Source organism: Desmodus rotundus, chromosome 8, assembly GCF_022682495.2.
Source record: "Desmodus rotundus isolate HL8 chromosome 8, HLdesRot8A.1, whole genome shotgun sequence".
NCBI lineage: Eukaryota > Metazoa > Chordata > Mammalia > Chiroptera > Phyllostomidae > Desmodus > Desmodus rotundus.
The window spans coordinates 67,604,649-67,623,100 of NC_071394.1; the positions used below are offsets into that span (position 1 = coordinate 67,604,649).

Sequence of the window (18,452 nt, forward strand, 5' to 3'; positions counted from 1 at the left end):
TACATTTTAAAGTGTGATTTTTCTTCTCTCCTAAGTGTGGGGAAAATAAAATCGAGCCCACAGTGACTGGTATTTCTGAAGTTAAACATGCTTTACTTTAAGCCACTTTTACATCCTTGAAAATATTTTAAAACACATCTTGTTGTCCTATCGATTTATAATATAATACTTAAGGGTTTGTTCATATGTGACTTTAATGTGGGCAGTGGGGCAGGGAGAGGGGTGTGGATAGGGACAGTCTGGTTATCACTTAACACTACTGAAGAAGACAGTACTTAGACCATAACAAAGTCAATAAATAGGGCTACATAGGATAGTTTTCTTACTGCTCTCTATTTTGTGTGAATAATGAAATCATATAATTAAAGGGCATAGCTTATCTAGGTGTTTGAGAATGATTACTGAATCATCCACAAGTTATTTTTGCATATAACTTCATTTTTATAACAGTAATTTCCAAGTTTTTCAATTTAAGATTAATTCCCTTTCAAAACTAACTGAATATTCATCATCTTCGTTCTAAACACTTAATTCTTTATACAATTCACTACCTTGTCACTTTCAAAAAAGGATATCTCCACAGTCAGCTTTTAAATTTAGTATTATAGTTTATTATGTATAACTAGTTTATAATATACTGTCTGTATATTTTTATCTTAAACAGCTATGCAGTTATCACATGGGAAGTCTTATCCAGAAAACAGCCTTTTGAGGGTAAGCGTTATGGGTAACATCATGTTGGTGGGCTACATGTAGAATTCTCTAAAGCTCATCTTATTTTAAATCTGCCTACCATTCATTTTGTAGAAAACACACTATAAAACATAACTTACCATGAATCTACTGTATACCGGAAAATGTACTACATTCAAAATCAGAAAAATTAGATTCTAATTCTTGTTTTGGCACTAATTAGTTCTGTCATCAAGCTACTAATTTTCTTGTCTTCATTTTTTTCTGTGTGAAATGAGAATTTTGAATTCCTATTTCTAAGATACATTCCAGCTATAAAGTTCTTCATATGAAAATTTAATTAGAGGTCCCAGTACAAAAACCAACAAACATTAAAAAAGAATGTTTAAATTTTCTGAAAATATTATTTCTTTATTTTGATGTTTGTATAAGTCAGCTTGCTGTGTATCAGACATCTCAGAATCTCAGTAGCTTACAAAATAAACCTTTATTTCTCAATTACATTGGATATTAGTTGCTGTGGCCCTTCCTGGGTCTAATAAGTTCAGCTCAGCTTGCCCAAATCCAATCACATGGCAGAACCTAATGCCCATGAGGTGATGGTGTAAACTCCGCCCATGGAGGCAGACAAGCCTTGTGATAGTATATATTTCCTTTACAGAATGGGGGGGGCAGTGAATTAGTCCTAAGATTCCCTCATTTTCACTTGGTTGGGTTTAGAATGCATTTAGCATATTGGATGATAAAATATTTCTAATGAATGACATGTTTGTTTTGACAGAAGTCACCAATCCTTTGCAGATTATGTATAGTGTGTCACAAGGACATCGACCCGACACTAGTGAAGAAAGTCTGCCATTTGATATACCTCATCGAGCACTGATGATTTCGCTCATAGAAAGTGGATGGGCACAAAACCCAGATGAAAGGCCATCCTTCCTAAGTGAGTAAATACTTTCCTCTGGACCTCCTGAATTACAAAATAGTGAATATACTGTGAATAAAATATTCCTTGAAATACAAATTAGATGACAAACTCAAAGTTGTTTTTATTCTCTTTACTGTTGTTATTCATAGTATTAATAAAAGGGTAACCGCTTCTAGAGCAGAATTGAGATTCCTAATAGAAAAGAAATCTGATAGGGGTAATAATTCCATTCTTGTATGCAACAAATATTTACTGAACGCTTCCCTTGTGCCACGCCTATGAGGTGAGCACTGGGAGCAGAGTAGTGACCAAGACAGTCTAAGTTGTTAAATTCCTGTGTCTCACATCCTAGTTGAGAGAACAGAGAAAAAAACAAATAAATAAACAAGCTGTAAATTGTGGGAGTCCTATAAGGAAATAAGCAAGGTAACAATAGTAATGGGAGGGAAGGAAACCCTTTTACCTAGGAACAAATGTTTAAAGTGAAATCCACAGCTTGGAAGGAGGCAGCTTTCTACAGCTAAAGGCAGGTATTTCAGGCAGAGAAAACAGCCAAGGCAAAGCATTCAGGTGGAAGAGGAAAATTTGTATTCGAGAGGAACAAAAGAGGCCTGAGTGGCTGGAATACAGTGAGCTGGAAAGGCAATGATGCGCGGAGGGAAGGAGAGGCTGCTATCATGAAAAGGCTAGATATTTGCTCCCAGTACAGTGGGACACCATGGAAGCATGTCTCACAGGAAATGAGCTGATCTAATGTGAGTTTAGAAGTCACTCTTCCTGCTGTGTGGAATGGAGGCAGAGACCAGCCAGGAGACCTTCCTAATTGGCATGGTAATCCTAGAGACAGAAAAATTAGACAGAATTAAGATTTACTTCAGGGGGAAGAATGGATCATCACCTAAATGCAGACGGGAAAATTTCATGACCTTGGATTAGGCAGAGTTCTGGGATATGACATCCAATACAAGATCCATAAAAGAATTGATATTTGGACTTCACAGAAACTGACATTTTTTGCATTTCAAAGATGTATTAAAAAATAAAAAGACAAGCCACAGACTGGGAATATTCATTACAACTAAAAAATGAAATATATTTTCCATTCAAAACTTGTATTCAGGACTCATCAGTGTTATATTAAAAAAATCAAAATTTGCTAAAATAATGGGTTCACATTTTGTCTCTTATTTTCCAGAACTGTGTGGAAGGTTACTACCTCCTGTGTCCCCAGTGCCACTTCCAAATAGTAATTTCTTCTCCATTTCCTGAAAGTTCTAGCTCTTCTGCAGACCATGCACTAGGCAATACTTCCTCTGTACACCTTCTGGGTTTTCCCTGCTATTGCCTGAAGACTAGAGCATCTAGCCTACTGACTTCTCCACCTGCATTGGTCAGGACTCTGAGTACTTGAGAATCCTCCACACACTCTGGAGTTGTCTATGCAACAACTCCAGAGTACCTCTCCTCTCTGGTACTCCGTCCTGTTAACACAGTCTGCCTTGTTTGACAGTCTCCTGAACTCAATGTCCCCAGGCTCCACCTCATGCACATCCTTCTCTCAGGGCAGTAAGCCTGGCAATCCTAAGGCTCACTGCATCTGTTTCTCATTTCTCAGGTCACTGTCCTTTGTTACGTGATAGCCGCTGTCTTGAAAACCACTCATTGTTTTGTATATTTGTCTGGCTTTTTTGGTTTCTTCAGGCAAGAGAGTAAATTTATCCCTGTTACTCCATCGTGACCACAGTAGAACTTCCTAGTTTCTTTTTAAATCAATGGCCCAAACTGGGCCCTAAACAATGCTTCTTAAATATATTTACTATTCCATTCTGACATACCAGCTGTTCTTAAGGTGTGGTGAGGGACTCCTGCCAGGGGAAGGCGGCGGGGGGGTGGTTCCTGAGATTCTTATAGGGGTTCACAAAACCAAAATGGTTTTCAAAATAATAAATACTAGAACTATATTCCTTTTTTACTCTCATCCTTTCAAGAGCCTGTAGTGGTTGTTTTTGCAAAGGCTAAATGAGGCATGATGGTATCATTGCTATAATACATAGTGCAATGTGCTCTTATATACTCTTGTTTTAAATTTCTCCATTTTAATTTCTAATATACTAAATATCAGTAAATATGAACCACACATACAAAAGCTCTTTGGGTTACTCAATAATTTTGACAAGCCCTGAGTCCTAAAGGCTTGAGAATTGCTATCTTAGATGATCACCTTGACATTTTTATGTCTCCAAAGTAAAACTCCTAAAACATTCCATCTGGTGGCTCCCAAGGCACAAGAGACTACTGTTGTCTCTTCCTCAATATTTTATCTTCCTCTGCTCAATTTCTAACTGCCTGAAAACCCCAGAACTCTATTATGGGTCATTGACTCCTTGCTGTCTATACTCTCCCCACGTGTTGCAGTCCAGACTATAACTTTATATACCACCTATGTATTAGTGCACTTGTTTTGATACCTGGAGCACTGGCCCCTCCCTTGAGCAACAAGTTCATTTGTTATTGTAGTAATAGTAGTAATTATGATTGTTTCTACTTGTTGGCTATTATGAATAATGCTGCTATGACTATTCATATGCCAGTCTTTGTGTGAACATGTTTCATTTCTCTTAGGTAACTACCTATGAGTAGAATTACTCGGTTGTATGGTAAATTTATCTTCCATTTTTTAAAAAAACTGCCAAACTGTTTTCCATAATGGCTGCATCATGTGCATTTCCACCATTAATGGATGAGGTTTTCAGTTTCTCTGCACCACTGTCAATACTTGCTACTGCCTGTCTTTTTAATAATAGCTATGAAGGGGGACCCCAAAAAACCAGAATTATCTTCTGGAGGGCAGGCCCCTTGTACTACAGGCTTCCCCAATAGGTGAGTGTTCTAGGAACCCATCTGTATCAGTGGACCAGCTGGCATTGTTGTGAGAAGCTGCATTTGGCTTCAGTGAATATTTTTTGAAGACGCATTTGCCCATTTTATGATGGGTGATTTATGAGCACTCCTGCCCACACTGTGCTGATTATTTAGCTGTTTTTCACCAAAATTTGCATGGCCACACTGCCCCCACCCTCCCTATTCACCCAATCTCACCCTGAGCAACTTTTTTTTTCCTTGATGAAAAAAGTCCTCAAAGGGAAATATTTTGCCCATGTGGAAGAGGTGAAACAAAAAAACAGTTGAAGCACTAAAAGGCATCAAAATCAAGGAGTTCAAAAACTGTTTTGAGCAGTGGAAAAAAAGTCTTCATAGAAGTATTGCATTGAATGGAGAGTACCTGGAGGGAAACTGAAGTTTAAACATGTATGAATAAATACACAATTTTTTATAAATAAATTCCAGGGTTTATTGTCCCCCTCTTATATTTTAGAGGTATGGAAAGATATCTCATTGTAGTTTTAGTTTGCATGTCCTAATGTCTGATGATGTTAAATATACTTTCATGTGCTTTTTATCTATTTATCTCCTTTAGTGAAATCTAATTCTTTGCCCATTTTTAAATTGGGTACTTTGTCTTAATAAGTTGTCCAGAGTTCTTGTGTATTCTAGATACAAGTCCTTTAGCAGATATATGATATGCTACAATGTTCTCTCAGTCTGTGGCTAGTCTTCTCATTTTTCTTAATAGTGTCTTTTGAAGTATAAAAGTTTTCAATATTTTGAAGTTCAATGATCAGGTTTTTTTATGGATCCTGTTTTTTATGTCATATATAAGAATTATTTGCCTAACAGGGTCATGAAGATTTTCTCCTATGTTTACATTTACCTGCATGATCCATTTCAGGTTAATTCTACATACAGTATGAAGGTAAGATTTAAATTTATCTGTTTCCCTGTGTCTATCCAACTGTCCTAGCACCATTTGTTCAAAGGACTCTACCTTCCCCCATTAAATTGCCTTTGTAATTTTGTCCAAAAAAGCAAATGACCATAAATGTAAGGGTTTAATTTTAGACTCTCTATTCTGTTTCTATTCCATTGATCTATATGTCTATCTTTTTTTTTTCCATCCCCCTACTCCCCTCCCCTCTTATAACCATCAGTTTGTCCTCTGGGTCTGTTTCTGTTGTATTTTGTTTTTATCTTTTATTTTTTGAAAATATATTTATTTGATTATGCTATTATAGTTGTCCCATTTTCCCCCCTTTATTCCCCTCCGCACTGCACACCACTTCCCACCTGCATCCGCCCCCTTTAGTTCATGTCCATGGATCATACATACAAGTTCTTAGGCTTCTACACATCCTATACTATTCTTAACCTCCCCCTATTTTCTACCTACCATTTATGCTACTTATTCCCTGTACCTTTTTCCCCCACCCACTCCCTTGCTGCTTAACCCTCCATGTGATCTCCATTTCTGTGATTCTGTTTCTGTGTTAGTTGTTTGCTTAGTTCATTTTTGTTTTGTTTTGTTTTGTTTTTAGGTTCAGTTAATACTTCTGAGTTTGTTGTCATTTTACTATTTATATTTTTTATCTTCTTTTTCTTAGATAAGTCCCTTTAACATTTCATATAATAAGGGCTTGGTGATGATGAATTCCTTTAACTTGACCTTACCTGGGAATCACTTTATCTGCCCTCCCATTCTAAACGATAGCTTTACTGGATAGAGTAATCTTGGATGTAGGTCCTTGGTTTTCATGAAATTGAATGCTTCTTTCCAGCCCCTTCTTGCCTGCAAGGTTTCTTTTGAGAAAGCAGCTGATAGTCTTCTAGGAACCCCTTGTAGGTAACTGTCTCCTTTTATCTTGCTGCTTTTAAGATTCTTTCCTTATCTTTCATCTTGGGTAATGGAATTATGATATGCCTTGGTGTGTGCTTCCTTGGGTCCAACTTCTTTGGGACTCTCTTCCTTGACTTCCTGGGAGTCTATCTCCTTTACCAGATTGGTGAAGTTCTCCTTCATTATTTTTTCAAATAAGTTTTCAATTTCTTGCTCTTCCTTTTCTGCTTCAGGCCCTGCTGTGATTCAGATGTTGGAATGTTTAAAGTTGACCCAGAAGTTCCTAAGCCTCTCCTCATTTTTTTGAATTCTTGTTTCTTCATTCTGTTCTGTTTGAATGTTTATTTCTTACTTCTAGTCCAAACTGTTGATTTGAGTCCCAGTTTCCTTCCTGTCACTGTTGGTTCCCTATACATTTCCCTTTATTTCACTTTTCATAGCCTTCACTTTTCCCTCTATTTTGTGACCATACCCAACCAATTCTGTGAGCATCCTGATTACCAGTGTTTTGAACTCCGCATTTGATAGGTTGGCTATCTCTTTTTCACTTAGTTGTATTTTTTCTGGAGCTTTGATCTGTTCTTTCATTTGAGCCATATTTTTTTGTCTCAGCGTGCCTGTTACATACTAAGGGGTGGAGTCTTAGATGTTCACCAGGGCAGGGCAACCCATGTTGCTGCTTTGTGATGCTGTATGTGTGGGAAGGGTCCAAGAGGGAACAATGCCGCTTGCTCTGCTCTCCGCCAGGGCTTTCAGTCACTCCCGCTGCTACCCACAAGCAAATTGAGCCCTTCTGGTGCTAATTCCCGCGTGAGTGGTTTTGTGTGTGTTCTAGGACCTTGTGGTTCCCTTCAACAAACTCTCCTGTGAGGCTGTGTGTTTCTCCCACCACCTCAGCCATCAGGTTTTTTCAGTCAGAGGTTTTGAAGCTTTATTTCCCCGTAATGGAATTCTGGGTTATATGGTCTGTCTTGCTCCCTAGTTGTTCCTTCCAGTTTATGTGCACTCAAAAGTGGGACTGCCCACTCCGCCATCCACCACCCCTTGCCTGCTCTACCAGCCACTGCCTTGCACGCCCTGGTCTTCCAGAGGCTACCTTGCCGCAAGTCCTTTTCACCCCGGCTGTCCATCTCTGCCCCTCTTACCGGTGTGGATGAATGTTTCTTCTTTAACTCCTTGGTTGTCAGACTTTTCCATACAGTTCGATTTTCTGTCAGTTCTGGTTAATTTTTTGTATTTAAATTTGTTGTTGTCCTTCTTTTGGTTGTGCAAGGAAGCACAGTGTGTTTACCTGCACCTCCATCTTGGCCAGAAGTCCCCTGGTTGTTTTTGTTTTTAATTATTGTTGTCCTTCTTTTGGTTGTACGAGGAAGCACAGTGTATCTACCTACACCTCCATCTTGGCCAGAAGTGTTTTGTTTTGTTTTTAGATTCCACATATAAATTAAGTCATATGGTATTTGTCTGTTCTCTGTCTTATTTCACTTAGCATAATACACTCTGTATCCATCCATGTTATCTCTAATGGCAGGATTTCATGCATTATGTGGTTGAGTAATATTCCATTGTATATGTACCACATCTTTATCCATTCATCTACTGATGGACACTTAGGTTGCTTCCTTATCTTAGCCATTGTAAATAATGCTGCCATGACTATAGGTGTGCACAGATCTTTTCAAATTAGTTTTTTTGTTTTCTTTGGATATAGTTTTAGAAATGGAATTGCTGGGCCATAAGGCAGTTCCATTTTTAGCTTTTTTTGGAATCTTCATACTGTTTTCCACAGTGGCTGTACCAATCTGTATTCCCACCAACATTACACTAGGGTTCCCTTTTCTCCACATCCTCCCCAGCATTTGTTGTTTGTTGATTTATTGATGGTAGCCATTCTGGCAGTGTGAGGTGGTAGCTCTTTGTGGTTTTAATTTTTATCTTTCTGATTATTAGTGATGTCTAGCATCTTTTTATATGACTATTGGCCATCTGTATATACTTTTTGGAGAAGTGTATATTCAGCTATTCTGCCCATTTTTTTCAATTAGATTGTCTGTTTGTTTATTTCTGGTATTAAGCTGTGTGAGTTCCTTATATTTTTGGGGATATTAACCCCTTATTGGATGTATCATTTACAAATATCTTTCCCCATTCGGTTGTTTGTCTTTTTGTTTTGTTGGTGGTTTTCTTTGCTGTGTAGAAGCTTTTTAGTTTGTTGTAGTCCAACCTGTTTATTTTTGCTTTTGTTGCCCTTGTTTGAGGAGACATACTAAGAAAATATTACTAAAACTGATATCAAATAGTTTATGGCCTGTTTTCTTCTAGGAGTTTTGTGATTTCAGGTCTCACATTTAAGTCTTTAATCCACTTTTAGTTTATTTTTCTGTACGATGTAGATATGATGTCTCTAGGCCTATAATAAAGGCTGTTAAGACAGTTGATTGTCATCAGTTTGGGGAAAAACTGACTTAAGGTCTTATCAATTAAATATTAGTATTTATACTGTTCAACTTAATGCTTATATGCAATCTGAACTCTGATTTTTTTTTTCTTTTTTAGAATGTTTAATAGAACTCGAACCAGTTCTGAGGACATTTGAAGAGATAAGTTTTCTTGAAGCTATTATGCAACTAAAGAAAACAAAGGTAAATCCATTGCTAAATGAAGTCTTGGAAATCAGACTTTAAATAATTACATATTAGTCATGAAAATTTTTAGTTTAGTTTATAGTTCTTACCCTGTATACTTTTCACAGGTATGGGCAACAGTATTGGGGTGGTGATGCAGACCCGGCCAGCAGGGTCTATGTGTTGTGGCTGCAAAAAATAAATTGACACAGACTACAGAAGTCCTGTGGAGAAAAAGGGACAGCATGGCCACTCTCCGAGTGAGAGAGTGCCCCGACCCCTGGCTGGACAGGCTTTTATTGCTTTTCTGGGTACATTACATTGAGGATGGTCCTCATTTACTATGCACAGGTTCGGTTTAGGTGATTACCTTTTACAGATAACAAAGGAGAAGAAGTTGCTAATTACTTCAAAGAAAAAGGATATTTGCAAATGCAAAGGAAAAAGCGGTTGAACTGATTACACTCCATCCTTGGGAGGTTTAGCATAGATTTTAGGAAGTTACTTTAAAGATAGGCAGTAAATATTTGCTGCCTCAATTCAGGGTGAGGGAGTTTTAGCAAAAAGCAAGCCTCATAGCAGCCTAGGTACAATGCAGGCCTAATTCCCCATGGGAAAACCAGTCCATGGGCTCAGCTCCTGTGTGCTGACTCGTTCCCCATCGGTTTTCCAAATCAGGGGCTGAGCTACATTCACCATGCCACACCCTATACATTCCCTATAGGGTGGGAGAGTTTACGAGAGACTGTAAGTACTATTCTTCTTTCACCTAAGAGCACCTCCACTTCATTCAAATTGGCCACTTCCAAATTTCAAAGATATTTCCAGGACTCCCATATATTAAATTTAAAAGTAATATGTAATAAGTGCCAGTGTTTACAATGAATTCCCTAAATCAACTAGAGGTTTTTTTAAATCTACATTTACTTCCCTAAAGTTTTAGTATATTCAGAGTAATAGATGTCTGGGTTTTCACACTTCTCTTTGTCCAGTGTTCTAGGGCTTTTCTGAGATTTAAGTTAAGCTTCAGGATTTTTACTAAATATTGAGGCCAAAATGTGTATTTTTAAATTGTTTTTTTTTTAGTTGTCCTCACTTGATGTTGCATAGACCAAAGTAGCAGTTGATATGGATCTAAAACAGGTGCCTTATTCACTTACACTGGCTCTTGCAGATTAGAAGAACTGAACAGACCTAATACTACAGGGTTTTATTAACATTATCAAAAGGTATTTAAAAAGCAACTATAGTCCTTTAGGGATGGAGTAAGCATAGTTTAGCACTTGCTGGGTTTCATTATATTGCATTTGAAATATGACAATAAAAATCATTACTTATGATCCAAACTCTTGAATTATTTACTTATCACCAAGTGACATTGCTCCTGGCCTCTTGCAATTTGCTGGGTGGACTGACATAACCTTTGGTTTAGAAGGGACACACATAAAGGTAACAGCTACCCTTAACTGAACTAAAAATTGACAGTGATAGTACTAGTTAGTACCTGAGTTTTTTAAGGAACTAAAGATGAACTATGTTATTTCTTTTGATAAATTTTCACTGACTTACTACGTCTGAGTAGGTATAGTCTTTTCCAGAACATTACAATTTTCCTACTTAGTATCTAGATAAAAACTTCCGATAACATTTCTTTTTGCTTTATTTTTCAGTTCCCTTTTCTTTCTTCATAACTTTCTCTTCTAAGCAGAGGTTGAAAGAAGGGTCTGTTTTCTTGGTTTTAAAATAGAAGAGAACCATTCCAGTTCCCTTTTGTCCCCAAACAACTTTCACATTAGGATCTATACTTAAAACTTAATTTTAAAAGAAATTTTGACTTTTTAGCCCTGGCTGGTGTGGCCCAGTGGATTGAATGCTTGGACTGTGAACCAAAGCATTGTGGGTTCGATTCCCAGTCAGGGCACATGCCTGGATTGTGGGCCAGGTCCCCAGTAGTGGGCATGCAAAAGGCAACCACACATTGATGTTTCTCTCCCTCACTATCCTTCCCTTCCCCTCTCTCTAAAAATAAATAAATAAAAACTTTAAGAAAAAAAGAAATTTTGAGTTTTTAAATAATTGAAGTATTGAATATATATTTTCAAATACCTGAATATCATTTAATGATAGCATTATTTTCATCATTATTTTTTAACTTGCAGTATTGTTTTCACTCAGTGGTTGTAGTTATTTTTTAATTGAAAAAAATCCTTATATCAGTTCTGTAAAACTGGTAGGGCAAGAATATTATCTTCATTGTATAGGTGAGATAACAAGGTACATAGAAGTGAGTGATATAACACCACACACAGCTAGCAAACAGCGGGGCCAAAAGTAGAATACAAATTTAATAAGATTTTTCATAAAGAAATTTCTGAAAACAAAGATCACCATTTAGCGTGAGTTGCTTTGTTTGAATGTTTTACTCATATAATTTATTAATCACCTCCAATTAAAGTACATATATATATATATGTATATATTCATTCCAGTTGCAGAGTGCTTCAAATACTGTTCACTTATGTGACAAGAAGAAAACAGAGTCATCTCTGAACATACCTCTAAATCGTGCTCCACAAGAGGTAAAAAAAAAAATTGTTATAAACTCAAACTGTGAGAATATGCAAAGTCCTTTACTCTCATTCCTTCTTTTGTATTCAGGAAGCTAGACGGGGAGGTTATAGGGTCTGTCAGGTAGCCCGGGAAGTCCCCACTGGAACTGCAGTGCTGCTTCTTTGAGTTGTCCCCACCGAGCACAGTTCTTCCTCATTTGGCACTGACTATAGTGCTCTATTGACTACAGTTCTGCCACTACAGTTATGCCTGCCTGCCCTTTCCTCTTATGGTTATTAATAAAAGAAAAATGCCATTTGTGTGGCTATCCACAAAAAAAGACTTCTTCAGGCACATTCATGCAGGCTTACTTCATATTGATCATTTCATTTAAGAATATGTATGTTCACTTTACAGATTCAGAAAATAGCTTCAAAATGAACCATAAAACACTCTACATGGTCTCTGAATCACCTTTACATACACTATCTCATTGGATCTCTGAGCCCATACATGCACATTTTTAGATAGTACAGAGATCACAGAAGGACAACCAAGAGAGCCAGAGGGCTGAAAGGCCTTGTAGAAGGTGAGTTCATAACTCCATGACAGAGCTAGGAGTAGGTCGAGCTCTCTCCCACTTCTCCATGGGCCCCTTCATGTGGAAGGAATCTGATACATTGAGAGTGGGCATTTGCTCTGAATCAGTAGGTAACCAGAGTTACAGATTTCAAATTTCTCATCAACTGTACAAAGCCTCTGAGGTCATATAGCAAATACTGAAAAACTAATGATTTTTAATGCATTTAGTTATTGTATCCCCCATGTGAGTTGATAAAATCAAGTTTTTTTGTTTATTTGATATATGTGTCTTTACTTTTGTAAGGTATAATCTGTAGTGATTTTGATTCTTTGTTTATAGTAACCCAAATGCAAGAACTATTTAGAAATTAAAGCTGGATAACTTTTAAAATGGCTTTTCATTAACCTGAGTTGTTTATCCCCTCTTTACTTTAGGAATCATGTGGATCCTCTCAGCTTCATAAACATAGTGCTTCTCCCGGAACCTCAAAGTCCCTGTCAGCTCCTCAAGACAATGATTTTTTATATAGTATGTAAATTTTTTTAGTCAGTATGATTTACAAATTTTCTGTTTTCTTTCAAGATGATATTCTTGGCAAACCATCATGGTTTGTATGACACATGTCTTTCACTTGCATTCATCTCATTTTTACAAAGGGACAGAGAGTATAGATGTTCTACGGATATTCAATAGATACACTTAAGTATCAAAGACATGATGTTAGACATTATAGAAAAATATTTAAAAATCTCTTGTAAGAAGAAGGAACAATGTGTCTAAGTATCCACAGTGTGAGATAGAAAGTGAGGTAACAGGGAGTTGGACACAGAACTGTAGTATTTCAGTAGGAGAGTAGCATTTTTACAAGTACTTTCACAACAACCTTGTGAGGGAGACTTTCCTCATTTTACAGATTTTTAAGATCAAGACTTCTGGATCACATGGTTAGTAGCTGACAAATCCAAGACTTGAAGCCAGGTCTTTGATAAATATTTTCATGTTACTCTGCTATACCATGTGGTCATCATGAAGAACTATTTCTGGCTGATGATTTGACCTATAAATTTGACCTATAAAGGATGGGCATTCCAGGCACAGGAACAGCATAGAGGCTCAGCAGCAAGAAAACACAGAACAGTGAGTAGTTGGGATTATCTGAAGAGGGAATGAAGGAGAGGAGCAAAGGTCAGTAGGGTGTCCAACACCGGCTGCACTCTCTGGGCTTTCCCTAGGGTAGGAGGCAACTAGTGCAAATTTTTGAGCAAGGGTATGACATGATGAAATCTTTTGTTTTAGGAAGATTCATCCAGGCCAGAGTCTGTAGGATATTTTGGAAGGAAAAGGAGACAAGGTGGGAGATCGGTTAGGAGACTCTTGGTCTATTGCTGCAGCACAGCTGAGAGACTAGGTTGCCTGATCAGGAAGGGAGGAAGGTGTGCAAGGTATATGGACACTCTGATAGGACTTCATAACTTCTCACTTGTAGGAGGGAACAGAGAAAAATAAAGCTGTGACTGGGAGAACACTGATGTTGATAACTGAAATAGATTTTAAAGTTAAGATGAATAATTAAGTTTTTCATGTTTTTTTTAATCTGAGATACTCAGCAATGTATATGTGGGTGATGTCCAGTGGGCTGCTTAAAATCTGAGACTGAGGTTCTGTGAAGCCAGAAAATTTAATTACATAGACTCGGGAAGAGAAGTGACAGCTGAGGCCCTGAGGCTGAATTGGATTACCAAAGGAGAGTGTAGACACATATGTCATGCACAGAATTAGAAGACACACTTAAACTGCAGGAGGAGGAAGATGACATGGAAGAAGAAAGAGGAGATGGTGTAAAGAAATGATTTTCCATGATTTTTAATTTACACAGGAGCAACAAGCACAAACAGAAGCATGATAGAAACATTCAGTATAAACCTTTTTATATGTTCTAAAAAATACGTACTTGCAGAATTAGGTTTATGAGCCAGCTTTAACAGCAATGAAAAATTACAGATATTTGAGTACTCTCGTCTGTATGACCAAATGTTGATACTTGATCTAACAGGAATAGCTAAGGAATATTATACCCTAATGAAGATGTTGTTTTTCAGGAAAAACCCAGGACTTCTCTGCCCTGTGCTCTTTAGCAATAAATCCACTCTCAGCCAAGGGAAATTCAGGTAAATACTATGAGGTGCTTGTGATACCATTCACCTCACAACTACATGCTCAGTAGATCTTCCATACAGTGTTTTGTCTTTTATTTCCTTAATATGATAAACATATACATTCTTAAGTCATAAAGCACTTCCAATCCCAGAACACAAGAAGGCTGATGTGTAACCACAGGCTCAATGGTATGCCATGAGCATCACTCTAGGCAGGGATGCTAAGAGGAGATGTGACCTGATACCTTAGTAAAGGCAAAGTTATTTCCATTTATTTAACAAATATTCAGGTATCTTTTATATATTTTTAAAAAACCTGAAAAATGGTGTTGCCCCTGTGATTTATAGTATATAAAAAGGCAGTGCTTTTTTTCTGGGAGGGGATGGGAAGAGATAACTCAAATGTCTGAATGTTTCCCAAAAATTAACAGCATCCCCCCAAAATACTAGTTTTCCATATTAGCACAATCATAGCAAATTGGGTTTTATGCCTTATCATTTCTTTTTTCATCTCATTTTACTTCTCACTACATATCTGTCCTTACCTTTTAATTGTTACCCCTGCTCTATACAGAATGGTCACAGCCTGGAGTGGCCCAGCAGTGGATCCAGAGTAAAAGGGAGGATATTGTGAACCAGATGACTGAAGCCTGCCTTAACCAGTCACTGGATGCCCTTCTGTCCAGGGACCTGATCATGAAGGAGGACTATGAACTCATCAGCACCAAACCCACAAGGACTGCAAAAGTCAGACAGTTACTGGACACCACTGACATCCAAGGAGAGGAATTTGCCAAAGTTATAGTACAAAAGCTGAAGGACAACAAGCAGATGGGTCTTCAGCCATATCCAGAAATACTGCCAGCTTCTCAATCACCATCTTTAAATTTATTTCAAAATAAAAGCTTATAGGTGACTCTTTTTTTAAGAAGGAAAGTCAGTTTATTAAAAGGTATTTTGTGTTTATGTTGCCCTGATCAGACTGTTGTTATGAAATCCATGTGAGTATTGGTAGCTTTAATGAAGTTTCTCCTTCAGGTAAATATTAGTTTCCTACATGATATTACAGTATTTTTTAAATTAATATAGTAGAAAATTTGCATTTTGCTACATAGTTCAACTTTCATATCTGGCTAATTGAAGCTATTTTTAAATGTAATAATTATATGCTTTTTGTACCGAATGATGTCTGTAGTTTTCAGGCATTTCTCATGGAAGCCATCTTCATGTTCACTTTGTGGATTATTTATTACTCATCTGAGATGCAGTTTGGCTTTTGCGTTGTGCCCTTTATGCTTACATCAGAGAGAGCACAGCCCTGCCATCCAGTTTCATATCCTCTCCCAAGGGGTGTGTATTAAACTCCCCAGATTACATTTTATTATGTAATTTTTTGGAATAATTTTTATTCAAAATTATGTGTGTTATTTATTGAATAATTCTTTTAAAAATTGTTTCATAGGTAAAACAATACCAAGTATATAAAGAAAAATGTTCATCTTTCCACATGTGTTTCTACCTCCATTTCTGACCTCAACCAATCACACAGAGTAAACAGCGTGATGTGTGTTTTCTTCTGTCCCCTTCTTCCTGATCATTTGGAAAAGGACCTTGCTTCATACTATCATTGTTATAGCTTTATCCTGCAGCCCACTTTCTGCACTGAGTAATATCATGTCTGTACCACACAAAGCTCTGGTGCATTCTTTTTAACTGCATAATATCAAGGCGGCATTTTTTTTTCTTTAAGATATAATGTGAGTTCTTTCTTGGTTGAGTTATTTCAAAGTAAAAATACACAAGGAATAATAGCCCTTTTCTGAAAATATTTATAATATTAGCCATGTCAGCAAAAAGTATGATATGGGACAAATTTGAAAGTACAAACTTTCAACAAGCACTATACCCACAGTATGAAAAAATGAATAAGAGGAGAAATGACTGGATGGCATTGAGGCAATTAAACATTTTATTCAGATTATAAAATATGTATTTTAATCTCCATTTTGAGGCTGACATTAACCTGTAGTGCCACATTACTATGGCTCTGAGAAATATGGAAATTAATATGGAAAATGGAAACTAAGTATCGGGTTATCTGTTATAACTATTATTTTTTAAAGTGTTAGGATAAAGATTTAATTTGAGAAGTTTCCCCTTTCTCTTTACATATTATAAAATTTTATTTATTTTAAATCTTGACGGTTTCAAATAGGCCTTGATATTGGCTTGATGATGTGGTAATCTGATTGGTAAAGTGACCATTTGCCCCTTGTTTTCCATTCTTCCTAGATCTAAAAACTCAGCCTTCCAACCAGTCTATATGCATATGATACATGCATACCAGCTACTTGTCCCCATAATTTAATATGGGGAGACAGAATAGTCATCCATGAATAGCAACTTATGGTGAAATATCGAAGATCTGGGTGGATCTGCAAGCAACCCTCATCTCTGGTAGAACTGTTGCCATCCCAGCGGCCAGTTTTCATTGCAGCCATGTTCAGTAACAATGATGTATAAGGGAAAGTGTGGCCGGGTATGCTGAGTATAACCGGTCAGAAGACAAGTGGGCTTGGTGCAGAGGTGGTAGTTCAGTGGGCCACATTGGGTGGCACACAGAGGACACAGTGATAAATGACATTTGGGTCCTGTGGTAAGGAAGTTCTTTTCAGTTCCTGCTCGAGCCTTCTAATTAAGTAAAGGAGAATGTCACAACCGCTGTCACATTTTAACCCCCGTTGTTAACAAAAAGAATAGACTTCAGGATGAGAACTTCAGAAATAATACTTTGCAAGAATTTTTTCATTGTTTTAAATTATATTTTGTTTGAAAATGACCTTCTACATGTAACAATTAGTACTAGTTTTCTATTTATAATAAAGTTTCATTTTATAGTATCCAAATAAAGACAATTTGAAGTATGAAATTATATAGGTAGTACCTGAATGTGATAATAATCATAGTGGTACTAGGAGAATGTCAAATTAAGATTCATTCACTCTGGGAAAGGACCAAATAATCTATAATGATCTGTTTGAACTAGGAAGTACTAGATAACACTGAGGACTGCATTCTTCACACTGTATTTTAGGATGGTGCTGCCAGAAGTGCAGTCCACAGAGGTGCTGCCATGGTGTGGCAGCACTGGGGTGTGTTAGAAATGCAAACCCGTGGCGCCACCTCAGACCTTCCGAATCTGGCTCTGGTTTGAGGTCCAGGAAGTTCTTGTAACAAACCCTCCAGGCCATTATGCATGCAAAAGTTCCAGACCTCTTGTTTTGAAAAATACTATAATTGTACATAAAATAATTTCTCTTTAGGTTCACAAATGTGTTTTCCTTATGTCTGGTTGCCCTTGTCTTCAGAATGTACAGTCTCAGAACCAAGGTTTGATGAAAATATTTAACATTTTTTTTGCATCCAAGTTGAATTCCCTAAACAAGTTTGGTTATGTTTTGTTTTTCAGAAAGATCACTTAACCACGATAATCAGGCCAGTAGGCTTGAATCTGCAACTCAGCTCTTCAAGGAAGAAGTTCAGAGGGACAGACACTTGAATGATGACAAGACAAGACGAAGACTAACTGCTGAAGGTTCCACCAACAAGACTGGGGTCCAGCAGAAGTGCCAAGCAGTGGGGCTGCTTTTCATTTCCTTCCTTTGTCAGTCATCCTCTGCCCACCCTTACACCCTCAGTGAAATACTTGGTTTCCTAATTTATGCAGAAAAGTTATGACTAGTTGGGAGAACAGGAGAATCAGTAAACATTCACGTTTAGCCATTCTCACAAGCATCTCATTAGTTTCAGAAATTTGTTTCTCCTCTAAAATTGCACCTCCTATCCCTCACAAAGCCTGGTTCCCCAACCATTTCTTGCATTCTCTCTCTCTCTCTCTCTCTCTCTCTCTCTCTCTCTCTCTCTCTCTCTCTCTCCCTCCCTCCCTCCCTCCCTCCCTCCCTCCCTCCCTCCAATGGATGATTTCATCCTCCCAAACAGTCAAGATTTCCTTCAAAAACAAAACTCCTTTACTTCTCCTGCATGTCTCTTCTAATCCATTTCCTGGAAAATTATTCTAACTGCCTCTACTCTTGCAATTTTGTTCTTAATCATTTAAAATTTTATGTCATAGAATTAATGACTCTCTAGGTAGAAAGGAATAGTAACACATTGGATATGCCTCAAA

At 37.4% G+C, this 18,452-nt stretch overlaps 1 protein-coding gene across 3 annotated transcripts in view; it reads left to right on the forward strand.

Moving 5' to 3' along the window:
* RIPK2 (receptor interacting serine/threonine kinase 2) overlaps positions 1 to 18,184 on the forward strand; it is a 43,655-nt gene extending 25,471 nt beyond the window's left edge. Inside the window, exons 5-12 of one of the 3 annotated variants that reach the window (XM_045200452.2) lie at positions 665 to 714; positions 1,475 to 1,636; positions 8,910 to 8,995; positions 11,467 to 11,556; positions 12,545 to 12,638; positions 14,210 to 14,278; positions 14,841 to 15,218; positions 17,736 to 18,184. In XM_045200452.2, coding sequence (XP_045056387.2) covers positions 665 to 714; positions 1,475 to 1,636; positions 8,910 to 8,995; positions 11,467 to 11,556; positions 12,545 to 12,638; positions 14,210 to 14,278; positions 14,841 to 15,178 — 889 coding nt within the window. In that variant the 3' untranslated portion in view covers positions 15,179 to 15,218; positions 17,736 to 18,184. Of the gene's footprint in view, positions 1 to 664; positions 715 to 1,474; positions 1,637 to 8,909; positions 8,996 to 11,466; positions 11,557 to 12,544; positions 12,639 to 14,209; positions 14,279 to 14,840; positions 17,699 to 17,735 lie in introns of those variants that run through there. The other 2 variants (XM_053929742.2, XM_024566531.3) reach the window with 2 other exon arrangements.
* Positions 18,185 to 18,452: the final 268 nt, after the last annotated feature.